This window comes from Peromyscus leucopus, chromosome X (assembly GCF_004664715.2).
Source record: "Peromyscus leucopus breed LL Stock chromosome X, UCI_PerLeu_2.1, whole genome shotgun sequence".
In the NCBI taxonomy this organism is placed as follows: domain Eukaryota; kingdom Metazoa; phylum Chordata; class Mammalia; order Rodentia; family Cricetidae; genus Peromyscus; species Peromyscus leucopus.
The window spans coordinates 114388879-114410102 of NC_051083.1; the positions used below are offsets into that span (position 1 = coordinate 114388879).

Consider the following 21224-nt stretch of genomic DNA (forward strand, 5'->3'; position numbering starts at 1 on the left):
GAGTCTTCTTAGTGGTCTGCTACCAGTAGAGAATTTACAGAGTTGAAAGCAAAAAGAAAAATAATAGGAAAACCAAACCACAATTCAAGAGACAGCGATATAAAATGGAAGAACTCTTTGGGGTTTAGGGATGGCAAGCTCAAAGGAAGGCCACAAGCTATGTCTCCCTTTTGAATATAAAGCCCGAGGAAAGTCCTGAGCTAGCTATGTCTCACTATCAGTAGTAGTTTCAGTTACCAAGACTGAGGAAGGTGGGTCTTGACTGAACCCAATCAAATACCCAGGAAGCAGGTTTGGTCAATAAGGCACAGATGGAACATGTAGCTCTTGGCAAATCATAATGCCCATGTATCTTATCACTGCCCCCTGCCAAGGAGGCTTTACAAAAATACTGTGTAATGGGGCGTATGATGCTCAATTTTCTAGAGCTCTGAGAAATGTCCCGTTCACCACAACAACCATCTTTACTATGACCTTAATTTAATGGAAGTACAAAGTATATACTCCCTAGGTAGTCAGGCTTGATATATACAGAGCCTTGATGGGGAAATCTTTTGAGATAAGGGTTCACTATATAGTTTAGGATGGCACTGAATGCATGATCCTCCTGCCTCAGCCTGATGTGATTGATTACAAGTGTGTGGTACCACATGTGCTTTGGGGAATATGTTATTGCCTGATAGTTGTTACCTCGAGAAGTCAGTCCCTTCCTTCTGAGCAGCTTAGATCTCAGAACATCTAAAAGGTATGCAGGATTATGTGTATTAAAGGGAAGGGAGGTATTTAATGCAGGTTAAGAATTACTAATCCACCAAATTCAAAATCTAAAATGTTTCCAAAATTGAAAATGTTTGAGTGCCAACATGATGCTAGTGATCAAAAATTAATGAAGATGCTGTTAGCTTTTTATGATTCTGTACACTCACTGGACAGATGTCTTCAAGAGATTTCTTGGTCATGCCCAGTTTCTCTCCTGAGCTATAACTGATGTGTTACAGACTACAAGTTTAGGACCAAGGTTTGGCTTATTTTTCCTTAAATGTTTGTTAAGGTTTTAAGCTGTTCCCATACAAATTGCTTACCTATTCACAGAGGACAGTTTGGACAGAATATTGTCTTCATTTCAAAGGCTAGGAAACTAAGTCTCACAGAGATTAGATGACCTGTTCAAAACTACATGAAATTCTGTAGCAGAGATCAGAGAAGAATAATTTCTACTCAGCTTCCTACTTGTGTAATTTTGTGAAATCACTTAACATTTATGCATTTCAATTTTATTACATGCAAAACATGGATTCTACACCTACTCATTATCCTGTATTGAGTTAATAATAAATTGAAATAACACCATTTACATTTTCAAACTGCTTATACATTTCTTAAACATTTAATCTTATAAAATTGGTTTCATTATTATCATCACCAATTAACAGGTAAAGAAATAGGGATCAAGAGATGCTGAAAAACTTGCTCAATCCACTAAGCTACAAATGTAACAAAAGCTGATACTTGAATTTCTGTTAGACTCTCACTCCATAAGTAGTCTGCATCACACTACATTGACTGTAAGGCTTACACTTAGGTGAGATAACCAGTGCAAAGTACTTTATGAAAGTAAGTGTTGGGTACTGAGGTTGTAGCTCCATGGAAAGGTGTCTGTCTAGAATATACAGGTCCCTGAGTTCAATTGCCAGCATGGAAAAAGAGAAACAAGAACATGAGAACTAATACTATGGATACAATTAATTTTTTTTTACCACAATAGCCAAACAAACAATAGATGAAGTCGAAAAAGTTGCTATACACACACAAACACAAACACACACACACACACACACACACACACACACACACACACAAAATCAGGCACAGGGAAAGAGGCTTCCTATAGGCACAAAAGAACCTGAGATACCTATGAAGACATTTCCACAGGTAGCTCAGTGGGAACAAACCTCCCCTGTGCTCAGACTTCAGATTCAGGCTAATAACCTAATCATATTACACATATTGTAGTGTTATGTTAAAGATTTACTTGAGCACAAGCCGAGGGTATGTGTCGACCTTGATCTGAAATCACGGTCTTCTCTTCCATTTAAATCTCCAACCTATAGAGACAGCTGGACAGATTTGATAAAAGAAGCTCAGAAATGTTTTTGCTCCAAAGTACCAGCAAACAGCTTCTAGCCTCAACTGTCAATGCACTCTACTAAATGGAAGACAGTACTAATATTACTAATGCTAGAAGCAGAGGTCAGTAACGATTGTTGTACTCAAGACTAGTTAGTGTGCAGAAGTAAACTTACAATTATCCCAGCTACACTTTCACTACTAAGATTTCTATCCAGCAGGATGCATTTAAGGCAGTATGTGCACATTTATTACCCTTTTGACAGCAGGTGGTCTGGATGTTGACAGGGTATAGAACACATTTCAGTGTTTCATTAGGGCCTTGTTATGCCCATGGGAGCTTGGCACTATTTAATTCTGGTTAAACTCCAAATCAATAACTTGTTAAGGAAGGAAAATGTCCCCATGAGGAGCTCCCCGAGTAGAAAGTTACCAACCTCAGCTTGTTTGCACCAAACACTGATGTTTTTACGCTGGGCTTTTGTGAAGTGGTCCCATGCCTTCTGTTTGGAAGCAGAATGGTACACAGCTACTATCTGCTCAACTGCAGTATCAAATCAGCAGTCAGATCAGGCCAAATCATCCAGGGATGGAAAAAGAGAGAGAAAATAAACAGAAACATGAGACTTGCTTCATCAAGTTGTTATGACACAAACCAGGCTGTGACTGAAGTTAGATAAGATTCCATGGGCCAAGGAACTTTATTAGTTACTTTTCTCATGGCTGTGATAAATTCTGACAGGAAGCAACTGAAGGGAGGAAGGGTCTATTCTGGCTCACAGTTTAAGAGGGGATACATTTAATTATGGCAGGGAAGGCATGGTGGAAAGAGTGTGAGGCGGTCAGTCTATGGCAGTCAGGAAACACAGAGCAGACAGGAAGTGGGGCAGGACAGATGCTCTCAGTGATCTTCTGCCTCCAGTGAAGCTGTATCAGCTAAAAGTTCCACAGCCGTCAAAACAGCACCACCAACTGGGGACCAAGAGTTCAAACACATGAGCCTATGGGGGCAGTTCACATTCAAATCAGAACAGGTACTACTATTTTAAAAGAGACTCAAGGAAAGAGACATCAATATACAGGAAGAAGAAACTCCTAGTTCGGGGTGTGATGATGAGCAAAGTTTTTAATGCAAAAATTGTGTATTCATTTTGGTGAAAAGAGATCAAGAGTCAAAATAAATGTAGTTTAGGTTCAAATTTTGTATTTAGTTGAGTGCTATGAACTCTGGATAGCATGGAAGCAAACTATACTACTGGGTTATTTAATTTATTTAATATCATTGTAAATTAATCTGTAGATAGCATATAAAACAATGGGTTTCGTTATAACATTTTCATACATATATATGATTGTGTGTTACTCAGATTCACCGTTTCCTTTTATTAAGTAGCCCTCTGAAATAAAGTGGAATGCTTAACTTCAAGGAAAATTTGGTTTTCACTACTCCAAGTTATGTTTAACCAGAAGCATCAAATCAAAATATAATATGGTTGATCTATATTAAGTACACCTACATAGGCTTGTTGACTCGAGAAAAATTTATGAAAGAAATCTTTGTGAATACAGTCCTAGAGAATATCTTTCAAGGTTCCTTAACTGTTAAAAGGGGAAACATACACAAATCTTTTTTTGCTAACTAGTGTGTGTGTGTGTGTGTGTGTGTGCGTGCGCGCGCGCGCGCGCGCACACACACACACACACACATGTCAGTCTTCTCATCCCACTATGTTGGCTCTGTGGCTCAGACTTCATCCTCTTTAACCTGCTGAGCCATCTCTCTGGCTCAAGTGAAGAGAAACTTGAATAAGAGTATTTGGGAAGAAACAAAAGCAGGAGAAGAACTCCTGCTTCTCACAGCAAGAAAATGCAGAGATAGGACTTTTTATCTTTACAGTCAGGTTTTCACTGTGCTGCAAAGATTTAAGGATTCCCACAATTCTTGCTGCTTTCTTTTTCCATTTATTCTGAAGTCCTGAAGATATGTGCTTTCCTCTCTTGGATTTTATGTCTATATATACTTCCAAAGTACGAGCAAAAGTGGAGGAACTCCTTACTCCCAAGTATATCTGAGTCAAGTATGGAGAGAAAAGTACAGGAAGAGTGGACCATAACTGCTTAAAAGCAAAATCATAAAACTGCCCCAATTCTTAAGGTGAATATAGCTCCTTATTGAAAAGATGTGATCATATAATTTTGTTACATGGTGAACAAAAAATTTACTTGAGAGTTTATCTGATCTACCTCATTTAACAGAACTTAGATAGATCTGAAGTGGTATAACTAAAAATGGCCATTTCAATGGCTCCTCACCTCTATGGTATCTATCATATCTAGTAAAGATAATGGAAGAAAACTAAATTGAAAATGTAGAAGTAGCAAATTTATTTTTATGCAATCATTTTGGGAAAATATAATACTATTTACTACCACAAGTTCCTAAACAGCATATTACATGATGATAATTGTGTAAATCTGAAGACACACAGCCATAAAATCCTAACATCATATTCTAACTTCAGCAATAAAATATCTAATCCTCTACTGAGGACCAGGGTTATAAAAGGATGAGCTACTGCCTACCTACATCCCAGTGCTTTTGCAGAGCTGAAGAAGCTAAACCAGAGAAAATAGAAATAGGGTGTTCACATGTGGCCTGTGAAATTCGGGCTTTGGCATTTGACAATACAAGGTAGTGGTTTTCAACATGTGGGTCATGACTCTTTTGGGGGATCAAATGACTCTTTCACAGGGGATATATATCAGCTATCTTGCATATCAGATATTTACAATTCACAACAGTAGCAAAATTATAGTTATGAAGTAGCAACAAAAATAATTTTATGGTTGGGGGTCACCACAACATGAGGAACTGGATTAAAGTGTCGCAGCACTGGGAAGGTTGAGAAACACTGATATAAGGAGAGCCCAAGGCAGCTAGGAAGGCTATCTAGCCACTTGAAATACATAGCTTTGCAGCCCTTGGATCCTGTGTAGGGCAAGTGGTGATGAAGTGACGGGATCTCTCAGCCATTCAGCAGAACTTTAACTTCCACTTACACTGAATAAGAATTCCAGAAAGGGCCTGCTTGAACTTCTCTTTTGCTTCTTCCATCTCTTTCTCATGGGCAGCTTTTTCGTTCAGCAGGCGGCGGACATGGCTGTTGGCTGACTGGATCATGGAGTAGAAGTGGTTGGCACTGCGGCGGTTCACTTCTCCTCTCTCTATCCAGGTGAGCAAGGTCTGCACAGCTTCCGAGAATTTGGAATCATCTGAAACAAAGGAGTCTGTTTTGAAAACCGCTGCAGTGACAAAATCTCAATCGATTGTTCCCAAGATGCTGGCAAGGAGGTCATCAGGGATTTTGGCAGTTGCAGTTATATGAATTAATGAAGGTAAGGAAGCTCACATGTACACACATGCACACACAGGTAGACTGGTTATGGCTTATGAAGAGCTTCAGAAAGAGGATGGCTTCTTCCTAAAATTTCTGGGGTTGTAACACACACACACACACACACAACACACACACACACACACACACACAATGATTGTTTCCATGTATTGAGAATTTCTTAATTTATCGGATTATTTGAGCGAGAGAGGGAAAGGAAGAGAGACAGAGACAGACAGACACACAAGCATGCATGCAGGCCTGCACACACACCCACAGAGAGGGGGAAATTAACAATGAGGGAATTTTACAATTCCATAATCTTGCATTTTAATAAGGAAAAGTCAGTGAAAATGTTGCATGTAAGTTGGATATGTCAGTACCTTTACCCTGGATACATGTTATCATAATTATGGAAAGGCCCAAGGAAAGAGTCCAATGTATGGTTCTTTATATACAAGCATTTGTATCTTCAACCTTTTGTAATAGCTCTCTGGAATCCAACCCAGAGCTCCTCATCCTTCCACTCAGTCCCAGTCATCATCTATTTTGACCTTTTCATTTCCATGTGTCCTCACATCCTTTTTCTCTTGCCTTTAAGTAGATTTCTGCAGTTTACCAGGAGCCATCCTGTAATGTTAATCGAGCAGCACTGCTCTTCCATACCTTCCAGGCCTCCTTCCCCAGCTAGCTACTTACATATTCTGTTTTGACGGAGTTGCGGGAAAGACTCTAATGGCATCCCATTGAAACCGCATTCTAGAGCTTCACATCCCGCTCTGGCTAATATCTTGCTGTGCAATTTTATTTTCTTGCCCCCTGCCCTTATTTTTCAGTGCAGACAACAATGGTAGACGAGTCTTCCCCATGTAGCAGCTTTTCATTTCAGTACTTGGATACAGTCTTTTATGTTGATGCTGCTTGTGCTTCTCTTGAGGGCTGTGCAACCAGCACATTCTTTTTTTTTTTTTTAATGTAAAATGTCTTGTTTGGTGTCATGTGAATAGACAAGTCTTGGAACAGGCATCTCACCATTGTGAAAGCTTCTCTAGTGTTTCAAAATGTGCCATTATTTCTGTTCAGTTCGGGATGCTATGCTTTCTGTTTTTCCCTTTTAGAAAGTCAAAATCAATCCAAAGAGGTTTCTTAAATGTGATGTAAACAAGTTTGGCAAGTGCGACCTATTTATTTAGAAAGTAGAATTAGCAGGATCTTGCTGAAATGAAAGCACACAGAAGCAGGAGAATTCATATCATTAGAGCTGGGTCAGTGTCATCAGTAAATCAATGGGACAGCAGCATTCATTCAATAAAATCAACTGTATTCAGAAAATGAGAGACTGGATTTGAGTGACTAAGATAAGAGAACAGGCAAGGTGATTAATGCCAAATTAGCACAGCAGCTCTAAGAATCAAGCAAGAACAGGAATCAAAACTAAAGAAAAAGGAGTTTGGCTTACCAATATTTAGATGTCTCCATAGATGCTTTGCAGAATAACCTGGCCTTTAACAACGATAAAGACTTCTCTTCTTGGGTAGTAGCTAAGTCTTCAGGGTAATCAATACACATGGTGACTAATTTCTGGGCCTCCATTTTGCCATCTTGTTTTTTTTTTTTGTTTATTTATTTTTGAGATAGGAGTTCATTCTATAACCCAGGCTGGCCTGCAATTCTTGGTGATCCTCCTGCCTCAGCTTCCATTACAAGCATGCCCCACTATAGCAGCTCATTTTGACATCTTGAAAATGAGGACTTTACCGGAATTTCACAGGGTCATATCCGGTTCTATCATGTTGATGTACTCACTGATTGAAAATTCAAATCTTACTAGTGCCCACAAAGAAAGGGGGCACATGTAGGTCCTAAACCATGAATCACACCTCAAATTTTCTAGTGTGGTAAGTGGGAAAATATTTCTTCTTAGTTATCTGATGTCTGGATAGAAAAATGCCAACCTCTGAGACAATGAAGGAACAGAGACACATGTGGTATGGACACATTTCCTGTTTCTAGAGTTACTTGGTACTATCAGCAAGCCTCCAACACAAGAAATGCTAGGATCTATTAGCCAGAAATTGAAAGGGTAACTCCAAACAGCACAATGATATTTATCACAATTTCCCAAGAAAAAAGTTCATTCAATCATGGAGCTTGAATGCCTTCTATACCTTTTAGTTTCTCAGCAACAATGCTGCATTCATGATCTGAATAGTGGACCACTGGGGGTGGGGATGGTGGACGCAGTCTTTCCTCCTCCATCCGTCTACGGTGCCGCTCCTCTCTTGCTAGCATGCGCTGTTTACACTCCCACTCATACAAGTCATCCCGAGCCTGGGCAAAGTCAACATGGAGCCTGCCTGTGTCCTTCTTGTCAGTACTAGAGCCCAGACGAATTCGGTAACCTAAATTAAAGGAGAACAGGGGAAGGGAGAAGAGACTAGTTAGCCAACAACTATACGTACTTTTCTAAGTTCAGTGTCTTAGAGATAGTTTGAGTAGTTTTAAGCGATCACACAATACCAAATTTTCTCTCAGTGCTATCAAGGTGAATCATCAAAGGACGTAGATTCCAATCTCACTTTGTAATGTACACTGTACTGGTAAGTTATCATGTGTCTATTGAACTTACTGAGAAGACAGAACTGGAAATGGAGTTGCCTCTCCTTCCCCCATGTCAGACCCAATTCTATGTGTCTCAAAGTGTCCTCTGAAGCCTGTTGTCTGGGGCTAGGCTGCCCACTTCCACTCTGTGACAGGGACGGAAAAGAACTGCTAAACAGTCCAAGAGTAAAAAGCACTATACCCCTCAGAGCAACTAGATGGTAAATCATTTCCAACAGATGTTACTATTATTTATCCCAAGACATAAAAGTATCTACAGTGGGAAAGAGGATCCAGAAGTTCAGCCATAGATTCACCCATGAGACAAAGCTTAACTGGGAACTCCAGCTGACTGGTTCAACTTTCCTCCTCCAGTTGGCTTCTGATGGATGCTCTGTTGGCCCACTTTGATGATGCTATCTCTATCTGTTGCCTTTAAAAAAAAAAACTTGGAAGTCTCACTCAAGGAAATATTCTGTTCTGTCCAGGAGTCTTTTTGGGATCTCTGCCGATGTTTTAAGTCTCCATTTTTTTTTTTTTTTTTTTTTTGGTTTTTCGAGACAAGGTGTTAAGTCTCCATTTTTAGCATGTTACCTTAGTGCTGATGTTCTTTTACTTGGAGTCCTTATCTAAGAGAACAGTCTGCTCTGCCTGGGACTCAATGGAGCTTTCCCAGTGGATTTCTTTTGGGTATTTCAAGTACTAAATTTGATGGTATTTTGTTCTTTTTCTTCTTTTCTTTGGCTTATCATATACTTAATAAACTTAGTCATTAAAAACAGAAAGTATGGCTATCACAGATCATTCTCCAGACCATGCAGAACACATGTTTAATAACAGTTTTCTATTCTATGGGTTTGGATGATCTCTACTTTGCCATCTGACATGACATCAAGAGTGAGCATTGGAGCTCAGGGATATGGTTCTGTAAGTAAAGCACTTGCTGTATAACTGAAGAACTGAGTTCAAATCCCCCCAAATCTCAGAATCCCCATAAAAAGCCAGGCATGGTAGCAAATATCTGTAATCCAAATGCTCTTATGGGGAGATGGGAGAAGGAGATGGGGGGTGGGGATCCTCAGGAGCTCAATTGATAGCTACCATGGCATCACAGCTGTGAATAAGAGATCCTGTCTCAAATGAGGTGGAGGACAAGGGCTGACACACATGCTCACCTTCACACACACAAATGTGCTCATGCATATATACACACATCATACATTTGCACACAAATGCAAGAGTAAGGTAAAACAAAACAACATCAAGGAAAAGATGAGCCTTATATTGTACCAAGAGCTGGGAAAAATAGAAATGGCATTTCCCAACTATAGTGTTCTTAGATAACTTCACAAATGTAAGTTTTATCATCCTATAGAATTTTAGTGAAATGAAAATTCATTAGCTTGTAATTTAAATTTTAAAAATTGTTTCCTGGATGTAATTGGGAACTCTGGACTACTTTCTTCCTGGGAGAGAAATGAAATAGATGGGGGTTGGTATATAACTTAGTGGTACATAGTTTGGGATACTAATTAGAACAGTCATAGAGAACTTGGATTTAGAAAATCAGGACCGACTTCCTACTTGTACTTTTTGTGCCAGTTATATCACCTAAGCAAAGTTTCTTGACAACCTAGTAAGATATGGTTTAGTACATTTTGTGTTTCGGGAGAGCTCAGACAGATACTTATATATACATCCGTCTCATGTCATTCTTAGCAAACTATATGGCAAACATTTTACCAAAGAGAAAGATAAGCAGAGAAGGTAGACAGGTTAAGCAGTTGGTCCTGGGGGGTAGGGGTGGGGGTGGAGTGCAACTGGCAGAGTTAGAACTCGAATCTAGGATGTCAGATTTGCAGAGTTATTGAGCTTTCTTCTATTCCACTGAGTAATGCCCAATATAGACTTTGTTCCTTGATAAGCAATGGGGGCGCAGGTGTGGGGGAGGTCACATTTATCTCCCTCCTTAAAAAATAAACACATCCCAGTGGTAGCAGTGGAACATGCCTTTAATCCCAGTACTTGGGAGGCTAAGGCAGGGAGATCTCTGAATTCAAGCCAGCCTGATCTACAGAGCAAGTTCCAAGACAGCCAGGGGGGATACACAGAGAAACCCTGTCTTGGAAAAAAAGGTAAACATATGAAACAATAGTGTTTAAGATACTGGACCATGAAGGCAGTGAGCAGTGGGAGACAATCACATGAGATGTTCCCTATGATTGCCCTAGGCTACAGTGCAGAGGTTTCCAGGCTTTAGTGCAGAATGGGAAGTTCAGATTCAGCCTGCTGTTCTTCCCTGGGATTCTGTGAAGACTACGGTAAACAGAGTTCATAATGCAGAGTATCAAAAGGAAGGAGTTTGCACAGGGAAAGAATTTAAGAGATCTGTAGAAGAGACCTTCAGAGACTGTCACAATAATTTATCGGGATACTGATGTGTATACAGGTAAGTGGAAACCATCTGAACATTAGAAGTTGCAATCTCTGGAGCGCTCACAGTTCCAGAAATAGCTCCTTTTACCACCAGACAGAGGACAAAAACTCATACATAACAGAGCACTGGGTAATCAGAAAGGTTTTGCCTTAATAGCAAAGAAAAATTAGCTTTAGGCTTACTTAGGTCCTGCTGAACAGCGCTTAGAAAGCAACCCTTAAAAGGATAAAGATTTCCCAAGTCTCATACTTTCATTTCAGAACAAAGCTCAAGAGCATTATTTATAAGAATAAAAAAGTGTGTATCTCCACCAGTTGGTCATCTAATACAAAATCAGCCCTGAAAACATACATACAAGTAACATTATACACACTAAGCAGGTTGTATGTAGAAAATATTTGTTTAATCATATATGCATGTAAGTATATAGTTAATGAAAAAGAGGCCATGAATTTGAGAGCAAAGAAAGCTATATGGGATGTTTGGAAAAAAGAAAGGGGGAAATGATGTAAGTATAATGTCAAAAACAAAAGATATAATAAAAAATATATTTCTCAAACAAAAATAGTCATTTTTCCTTTCGAGACAGGTTCTTGTTATGTAGCCTAGGCTGGGCTGAAATTCACCATTCTCCTCCCTTAGTCTCCTGAATGCTAAGACTCATTCTTTCTGAAACATACAATTCTGAAAGAGGTCATCAGAACTGACATATGCTATGAAAAACGTTAAAGGAAATTCAAGCAGTGGAGAAATGACACCAAATGGAAATCTGAATCTCCGCAAGGGAAAGAAGAGCATACATAATGTATAATTCCACTTACAGGAAGTTCTTAGAAATGCATCGTAATCTGATAAAGAACAGATAAGTGACTGCTTGACAATGAAATAAGAGGGGTGAAGGAATTACAAAAGAGGGACAAAGGAAGCTTTAGGGAGTGGAGGGTATGTTAATTCTTTTCATGATGGTGATTTCATATCTGTATCATATATCACACACTGCATAATTATATTTAGAATTATATGTCCATGATCATACCTATATGTTTCTATTAGTGTTATAATAGTTAATGACTAGTAGCACAAAGGGTGACACATATATTTTAGAACAATAACTACGTTTTAGCAACAAACTTAAGACCCTTTACAGTTTGGTGGGATACTTGCATACCGATTCATTTTACTGATCATCTAAGCCATTAGAAAAGTGGAGTCACAAATGAATTACACAAGAGATGAGGCTAAGCAAGCCCTATAAACCCCAGTAAAGATGTTATGGTGCTATGGGTTAGGTAGACCCAAAGGTGCTTAGACTCCAAAAAAACTGATTCTTCCGACATTCCTGCAACATCTTTCAGAATAGGTTTTTGTCATTTTTTTCTTTTTGTCACATTCTTTTGTAATTTATAATAAAAGAAGAATCTCATTCAAGAGATTTGTGGCATCTGTGACCTTCCCCAGGAGAATGCTCAAATTTAAAGGGCAAAATTTAGTTATTTCCACAACACTGATTGCCAGTCATCTCCTTCCGTTTGGCAGCCCTGCGGATGTTTGTAGGAGGTGAATGTAAACAGAGAATAGATTTCAGTCATGTTCAGATGGGTGCCTCCCAAACAGTATGTTTTCTTTTATGTCTAACTATTTAGGGCTTTGGAAACCCTCACCTTCTCATTAAAATAGTCTATTGTGGACTGCTCTGTTATTGTTGCTAAATACTGTCCAATCTTCAGTAGTTCGACTCTGTAGCACTTAGCAACTGTAATAAGAGCATTCTGCATCTCACACCCCCCTGCCCCTTTCCCCAGGCTACTAGCCTACTTTTGCAAATTCTATATACCTTTTCCCTGGCCTATTGCAGCAGGCTTTAAACTGACCTCCTCTCTTTTCTCTTCTTCCCTCTAATCCACTTTTACAAAGAAAAGCCAGATTAATCTTTCAGAGACAATCCCTTTTCTTGTTCAAAATTGTCTTCCTTACTCCCTATTACCTATGGAGTAAAAACCCAGTTGCTAAACCTTTCAATGTAGGCTAACAACTGATGTTTTCCAACCCTCTCTCATGCCTGCTTAATATACAAACAACCACTGACAGTCTCTTGAATGTTTGCCAATTTTTTCTAATTTTGTAATTTTGCTCTTATGTTTCTTTGTTCCACTGTTGTCTTAATGACTTTTCTATTGCTATGACAACCAATGAAACTTATAGAAGAGTTTATTGGGGCTTACAGTTTCAGAGGGTTAGAGGCCATGACCATCATGGTGTGGAGCATGGCAGCAGGCAGGCAGCAGTAATAGCTAAAAGCTTACGTTCTTATCTATAAGTAGGAGGTAGGGAGAGCTAACTAGGAGGTCATGAGCTTTTCAAACCTCAAAGCCTGCCTCCAATTACACATCTCCTCCAGTAAGGCTACACCCCCAATCCTCAAGTATTTCCTCCAATTGGGGACCAAGTATTCAAACATATGAGCCTATGGGGGCCAATTTCATTCAAGCTACCACAACAGTTCACTAGCAAATGCTTTCTCTTTGTCAAAGGCACTTGCTGCCAAGGAACTGGGTTTGGTCCTTGGAAACTCACATGATAGAAGGAGAGAACTGACTCCTGTAAATTGTTATCTGACCTCGAAATGCAGGCCATGACACATACACGTGTCTATGCGTGTGCACACGCACACACACACAGACACACAACACACCACACCACACCACACCACACCACACCACACCACACCACTGATAAATGTAAAATACAATTTACCTTTACTTTTCTGGAATCCCCACTAGGATTCAGAAATATATTCTCTCCTTCCCTCTTTCACTCCCTTTTCTATTATCTTTCCCTTCCGTATGGTAACTGTTACTATCAGCCATCATTATTACTAGTAGTGAGTGTGCCTTATCAGATGGATGTAGAAGCATGAGCTCTAGACTGGTGTAATAGATGACATGTTAGAATACAGTACAAAGTGCTGTGGGTGCACTCAGGAAAGGGTACGTAAACCATCTTGGACATATTGAACAGATAAATTAGAGAAAGATTTCCAGAGAGTTTACATCTGAGCTGTAGCATTAGGGTACGAGTGTGCGTGCGTGCGTGCATGCGTGCGTGCATGCGTGCGTGCATGCGTGCGTGTGTTGGATTGGCATACATAGACAAAATAATTACAGTAGAGGGATAGACATAAAACATTGTGGCACATTCTGGGACCTAAAATTTACTGTGTATTTGGGATATGTGTACAGGAAGAACTGGGATGTGACACTGAGAGGCAGAGCCTATCATTCACATCTTTAATGCCACATGTAAAGTCTAGCTATTTTCAGATAGTTTAGAACTGCTGATGGCTTTAAGGAGGACAGTTGGGGAGGAGGTAACGTGCCTTTTCCATCTTTTAGGGCAGAGGGAGTCCCTTTTAATTTATACACTTCTGCTAATCACCCAAATACTGTGCTCACAGATCTGTGCATTGTGCTCTGTGAGCACAATCAGCACATATCAACTTACCAGACAGATAGAGGGCTTTGTCTACCATATACTCCTCAGCAAAGCGAATGTGACAGAAGTTCTTTTTGCTCTTCCGGATAGCAATGATTTCTCCACACTGCTCGAATACTTCCACAATGATCTGTTCTGTCCCATTTTCAGGCAGGCCACCCACAAATACTGTCTTACATCCTGGTGGTCTCTCTCGTGTTGCAGGTGGTGGGAGATCTAAATTTGAAGGCAAAAAAATCTGAAATAAAAATATTTCTTGGGACAGACTTCTTTGAAACCTGACTTTTTTCAGAGATAGTCTTATTGTCCCCTCAAAAACTATAGCCTCTGTGCTTGTCTCTGCTCCACAGAAAATTTATTGCACGATCCTGAAAAACATTTTATCTGATGATTTTTGTCACTATGGTTGCTATAGAATGAAGACCCTTTCTGTCTGTCCCATCTAGAGAGCTTTAGTTGTGTTCCTTACTTTTGCTGTGATAAGCCTGTAATGTCAAATTTTTGGCCATTTGTATTAAGGATAGTAAGGAGGGGAAATTTCACTTAGTTTAACTAATTGCATTCAGAAGCCTATACCCCTAAAGTCCCTGATAAGAGAGTCTGCTTAATTCAGATGTCAGTTACTATATTCTATTTATGTTTATTGAAAGAAGTGGTTCATGACAAATTTGACAATTACAAGGTAAATATTTACAAAAGCAGCTGTAAGTTAGAAGAGCATGGTTAAACAAATTAGAGCACAAAGAACCCTTTTTATATTTTTAGGGATTTAAAAATATAAATACAAATAAGCTGTTCCTCTAATTTCTTGCTGGAGTAGTGAGGTCCAAAGCCAATCCTGCAGCATTTTAAAGGGGCATAAGACAGCAGAGACTCTAAGCTTGCTGGGAAAACCATTAACTAAAGTGAGATAAATCTTGCCACAGAGAGTCATTAAAAACATCCCTAATGAGATGATTCTCCCTCTGCTTAAAAAGTGCTTTCCACTCATTGTATACATAAAGCTTGTTGGATCTGTCAGCTCCTTATTACTCTTTATATGTGTCAAAGCATTTTTTTTTAAAGTGAAATCCTACAGTTCAAAACCCCCCAAAAAACAAAGCATCTTGGCTATGTTTTTTGTTGTTGTTGTTGTTTTTTCTTCCTAGTGTTAGTTTGTGTCTGCAAGGATTTATTTTTTGTAATCCATTCTTCTGATTCAGCTCTGAACAATTCTCCCAGCTCAAGAGTTGGAAGCTCAACAATCAGGGATTACAGCTCCCTTGTGAAAATAAATGAGTCTCATTCACAGATGAGGATGGAGCTTCTACCTGAGTCTTGGCCAAGCTGGCAAACAGTTGGTTTGCGAGCTTCCTTGGTTAGCAGTTTCCCTACTAACCTCACTTTGCTACTGCTGCCTGTCTTACTGGGGTGGCTGAGAAGACCAAGGTTTTCATGATGACACTCCTTCCCTACTTAGTTAATAAAGAGGAAATTGGGAGAACTCACAAACTGCTAACTTTTGAAGTCTGTAATTTTAAGAACTCACTGTTTCATTTTTTCCTTTTGTGTTTCATATGAGAAGTTTACAGGTAAAGAGAACATGTTAGAGTGAGCAGCAGTCTGAACTATCTTACTTATGACTACTAAGTGATGCTGTCATTTAGCAATAATGTAAGAAAGGGGTTGAAAATTGCTTTAGACTTAGGGTTTTTAACAACTGGAAAATAGTGTTGCCATCATAATTCCAGTTATTCTTAACTCTGGTAGCATGAAAGAATCAACTTGGGAGTTAAGCACATAATGCCTGGTCCCATATCAATAAGCACAATTTAATTAGTTCAGGGTATAGCCTGTGCTTTTTTTTTTTTTTTTTTTTTTTTTTTTTTTTTTTTTTTAGCTTATCAGGCAGACTTAGTATATAGTTAGGGCTGAAAGTCACTGAGTATTCTGAACTTCTGATATTACACAGGAAAATTCTTGGCTGAATGAAGTGTCTCATTCAAAGACATCACATTAGATAAAGATATCATTAAACTTAGAACAGCAAAACCTGCATTTAAATCTTACTCAGTATCTCTGTGACCATGGAGAAGTTAGTTACACACAACCTATGAAAACTTCCATTTTCAATTTTTTAAATAGCGATAGCATTCCCTATCTCAAACCTTTTTATGACTATTGATACTACATTGACAATATTAGATGTTGTACAAACACTAGCACTTCTTAGCTTCCTAATAAATAGTAGTCATTACAATGTTAATATTTATTATAGAACCTAGGTCTCCTAATTCCCAATCTGGTGCTTTTTAATACTCTACCATATGTCTGGAGTACAGTGTTAGTGAGGACCTGGACCTGTGAAATACAAACCCCCTTGATTTACCTGGATAAATCTGAGCTTGAGGAATTTATGGTCATGAAGATGCCTGCAGCTTTGACCACAGAATACAACCAAGCCACTGTATACATAGGTAATGAATTTTCAAGACCATCTATTTAGCTAGAGTTATTTTCAAACAAAAAGTTTTAGAATAATGCCCTATTTTAGAATAAAAAGGGCTTCTGGAACTTACTTTTAAAGGAGCTGCATGGTAAATAATGCTTTTATGAAGCAAAAATCACTTTTGTTACATGACTTGAATTTAGTTTATGCCAACTAGCAGACTAAGGAATATGTTGTTATTCTTGAAGTTACCTAAAATACCCAGAATGAAAATGTCCATCCCCTGACTACATTTGTGGGAGTTAACATTTTGTGATGAAACCATACTTCAGATGTTGTAATTTTTTTGTGGTGACTTCTGTTAAGTAGTGGAGCATAAAATCCACTAAGGATACTGATAAGAATGCCAGGGATGTATCTGTTTTCCTTAAGTAAATATAGAAGACCTCTTTGATAGCATTTGCTGAGATTTAAGTGCATGCCTGTAAGCAGGGAAAGGGCTGTACTGTCTTCATTAATTAACAGTTCAATGTCTTTGTTGTCTAGGCCTGATTTTCTAATCTTATTGAAATACCGTGATCAGTACACAGTAATAAGAATCCCACGGGAGGACAAATTTAAACTCTACCTATTCATTAGGTAATGTGCTAGGCCCTGTAGTACCTAAATCATCACTCAGCATCGTGACAAAGAAAAGTTCATGTAAAGATGCAAGATATCTGGAAGAATAAAGAACTATCTTTGGTAATGGAAAAGGAGGAGCTTCTAGCAATTCTAATTACACCTAAGCATCCACTCTGGGGAGTGTATTAAGACTATCAGTATTAGGATCAGAATCCATTGCTGGTCTTTGAGAAGGGAGGCAGCGAGCAGCACAAAGGACCAAAAACCATTTGCATAACATCCTGCTTTTCAGAGGAGCATCAGAGAATACTCAGTTGGTTTGTCAGAATGTATACAATGCAAAGTCTGTGAGTAGATTTCATTAGACAGTCCAAGAGTGTAGGCCTTACAGACAATCAGTACAGGTCAGACACATTTTTAATGTAATCTCAGCTAATTGGAAACAATCAGAAGGCTGGAAAATTGTTATTAATGCCCAATTTACTCATTTATTTTAATTCTCTTTATAGAGTCCAGCTTTCAGAGGCAAAATGGGTTCTGTCTCTTTTGATATGGCAAAGTGAAAAAAAATGCTCTTTCTCGTTCCTGGGTGTTTTCACATGTGTCTGCACACAAGCAGCAGATGACATTTCATCATTCATTCTTCATTCACTGTTCCTTCCAATAGACTCAAAATCTACCCTGTCCATACAGAAGGTGTTACAGTGGAAGGGAGAAACCGTGATGAAACTGACATGCTGAGAGATGCTATTGCTCTGTTCTCTCAGTGGAGAAAACCACCAACTGAGAAGCAGGAAATCTTTGATAGCTATCCTGTGGAAAAAGCATGGGTGCTGTAGGCAGCTATCTTTTTGCTATACTCCAAATCCTGGGAATAGGAGTCCAGTGCTTGGTCTTCTCCCCTTTAATAAATTCTATTGAAGTTTTACATTAGGTCTTATGTTGCCTACTCTTGATCAGAGAGGTTCAGTTACTTACTAACATGTCATGGCTAAAAAGAGGTGGAAAACTGAGCTATGAAACAAGGCCTGTGTTATTTCAGAGACAAAGTACTTAACTGTTAAGGTATTCTGCCTGCTCCAGCAAATGTAAAAAGCTCCATGTATTACAAGGCAACCTTCTTTTGATTTTCTAGTATGTTTTGAGGAGTTTTACCTAGAGAAATACTTAGAATGGTAGTTTTTTAAAATGTAGTAACTATAGTTTTACAGCTGAGTGAAGCTAGAGGTATCTAAGCTAATATAAACCAATAACCTTATTTTACAGGTAAAGAAACTGAGACACCAGGTAGTATGCTTTAGAGGGTAATGCTCCTCTTTTAATATCTGCCTTTTTTTTGGATACAGGGCGTCTCACTGAACGTGAAGCCCCTTAATTAACTACACTGGTTGGCTAGCAAACCTCTGGGATCTGCCTGCCTCTGTTCCCCAGTGCTGGAGAGATGCACAAGCTTTTATGTGGTGCTGGTGATCTAAACTAACGTCCTCTGGCTTGCATGGCAAACACGTTACCCATAGAATCTAGCCCCCTCTTTCTTTTTTACTTTTTGAAATGTTGGGGTTCCTCATCATGTTGCATTTTAATATTTATTTTTGATTTCTGTCTTTGGTTGGTCTGAGTCATTCTTATTCCTTCAAAGCAGTTAAGCTTTCAAGAAGGATAAATGGGTCAATAGTACTAAATACAGCAGAAAGATAAAGTAAGGAATAAAAATCCAGTGCTTCCATTGGATTTAGTATCTAGATATAAATGTATTAAAAGGATTTACTACAGATTTAATTTCAGTACCTCCCATGTTAAAGTACTCCGGAAGAGAGTACACTTGGAGCTGGCCTGGAGGTAAGGGTATGAGGTCAGGGCGTTCTTGAACCTGACTAAAGGGTAGGTATGTGGCAAGTAGAAAAGATGGACTGAACACAGTAATAAAGCAGGGAGGGGTTTCTGAGTTCAGGAGTTACACCACTGGTTCTCAACCTGTGGGTCACGACCCCATTGGGTGTCAAACCACCCTTCCACAAGGGTTAACTAAGAGCATAAGAAAACAAATATTTACATTATGATTCATAACAGTAGAATATGGTGATATTTTATTTGTGCTGAAATGTGATTTTATTTGTATGTTAATAAAGTTGCCTGGAGGTCAGAGCTAATAGCAAGCCATAGCAGAAGTCTGGCAGTGGTAGCACACGCCCTTAATCCTGATCACATGACAGGCAGATCTCTGTGTGTTCAAGGACACCATCAGCATGGAGATACACGCCTTTAATCTCAATACCAACCATAGAGACCTGGAGGTCTGTAGAGACAGGCAGTGATGAGGAAGTCATGTGGTTGGGTTTATAACCAATGAGAAGGCAGAACAGAAAGTCAATAAAAAGACAGACACACAGGAAGTAGGTCTCTTTTTCTCAGGGGAAGGACGGCAGCAGCAGTGGGTGGTAAGAAGGCGGCTTTAGTCTCAGCTCTTAGCTACTGCTCTGACCTCTTGGGCTTTTAACTCTGCATTTGGCTCTGTGTTTCTTATTTAACAAGATTGTTACATCTACATTAGCAAAATTACAGTTATGAAGTAGCAACAAAAATAATTTTATAGTTGAGGGTCACCACAATATGAGGAACTGTATTAAAGGGTCACAGCATTAGGAAGATTAATAACCTCTGAGTTAGACTATGAATTCAGAGCCCTAGGATAATGTTACATTTCTATTTATGTGGCAAGCTCTTAGCAGGATAGTCTGGTGGGACAGGGGAAGGAAATAATATTTTTTATTTTCTAAAAATAAAAAGCAACAAGAGTTAGAAGCATTCTGAATGGTGACTAAAGACACTGAGATTATCTCTGAATAATAGGATATTAGTGCTGAGACAGACTTTGGAGTCAGAGGCTGCTGAATATAAGAGAATATACTAGATACGGGCAGGAGTAAGTAGTGGGACTTTTAATCAAGGCCTTACAATAAATTAGGTTTGGTTGGCCCTAGAGATAATAAGGGGTTCAAGCCATATCAACTGCCTGCTTTCCTGTCTAACTTTTATAAAAACAAGTTCCCACTGTTAATAACAAATGGCACAATTGTCACACTTTCAGCAAAGATTTAAGAGAGAGATGCCTTAGCTAGGTGTTTTTTGTACACAATTAATCTGAGTACCTCTCTTTAAACAAAATCCACTTCTAAAATGCAAATAAAACACCAGTCTGATTTAAGCTTCATGAGAGTGTTATTTTTGAATTCAATTTGAAAGCAGATTCATTCCCAGAAGCCACTCATTTACTGGCATTAATTGCCCTGTCAGCCTTCCTTAGTACGAAGATGAAGAAGTAAATGACTGGGCTGTTGGGTAAAGGCTGCCTTCTTACTCTGTGGCCCTTCCAAATCAGAACCGAGGAACCATGGGTGCAGGAAGAGAAAGGTAAAAATGTGTTTGAGAAATGTACTTATTTTTTTTAACTACAGAATATGAAGTTACAACCTCTTTAAGACATGTTTTGACATGCATTCAGAGACTGTTTAATAATGCAGACTATGTGTCAAAACAAAACAAAACAAAACAAAACAAAACAAAACAAAACAAAACAAAACAAAACAGGATACTTGTGCTATTCTCTGGAGACTTAGAAACTGGACCATTAAGCTGAACATCTATTGCATCCACCCTGGACAATACAGGTTATGAGCTTAGACTTTACTAAAATAATGAAAGTCTAGCACAGGCTGTTCACATAATACATGAATGATTAAATCAGCGGGATTCTGCCTTTTCAGTTTTAATATCGGCAATGCCTACATTCGGGGGTTGTTTTTACATGATAAAGGAATTATTGAGGATGTTCATCTTTCTCTAATCTGAACACAAAATGCTGGAAGAAAGGGCAGAAAAGGGACATAGTATGTGTTGGGACAGTGGATTAATGGTATTGTTTTTCCAGCTACGCATAAAACCAAAATCCAGGAATGGCTATGTGAGTTGTCAACAGAGTGCTATAAAAGACTATTTTCTTCTTTATTCCCTAATTCTCTTCAGAACAAAATACTCTCCTAAATACAGTCTTCTTAGATGCTGGCTTCATAGGTTTCTAAGTGGTCTGAAAAGATGTACCCTGTTAACAACTCAGTTAAAG

At 38.8% G+C, this 21224-nt stretch overlaps 1 protein-coding gene across 4 annotated transcripts in view; it reads right to left on the reverse strand.

The window, feature by feature from the left end:
- The window catches only part of Enox2 (ecto-NOX disulfide-thiol exchanger 2), a 288302-nt gene that overhangs the window by 43375 nt on the left and 223703 nt on the right, over nucleotides 1–21224 (reverse strand). For all 4 annotated transcript variants that reach the window (XM_037198912.1, XM_037198911.1, XM_028894264.2 and 1 more), the window contains 4 exons: nucleotides 14062–14268; nucleotides 7691–7924; nucleotides 5188–5400; nucleotides 2565–2671 (listed from right to left, as the gene is read on the reverse strand). In XM_037198912.1, coding sequence (XP_037054807.1) covers nucleotides 2565–2671; nucleotides 5188–5400; nucleotides 7691–7924; nucleotides 14062–14268 — 761 coding nt within the window. The remainder of the gene's footprint in view (nucleotides 1–2564; nucleotides 2672–5187; nucleotides 5401–7690; nucleotides 7925–14061; nucleotides 14269–21224) is intronic.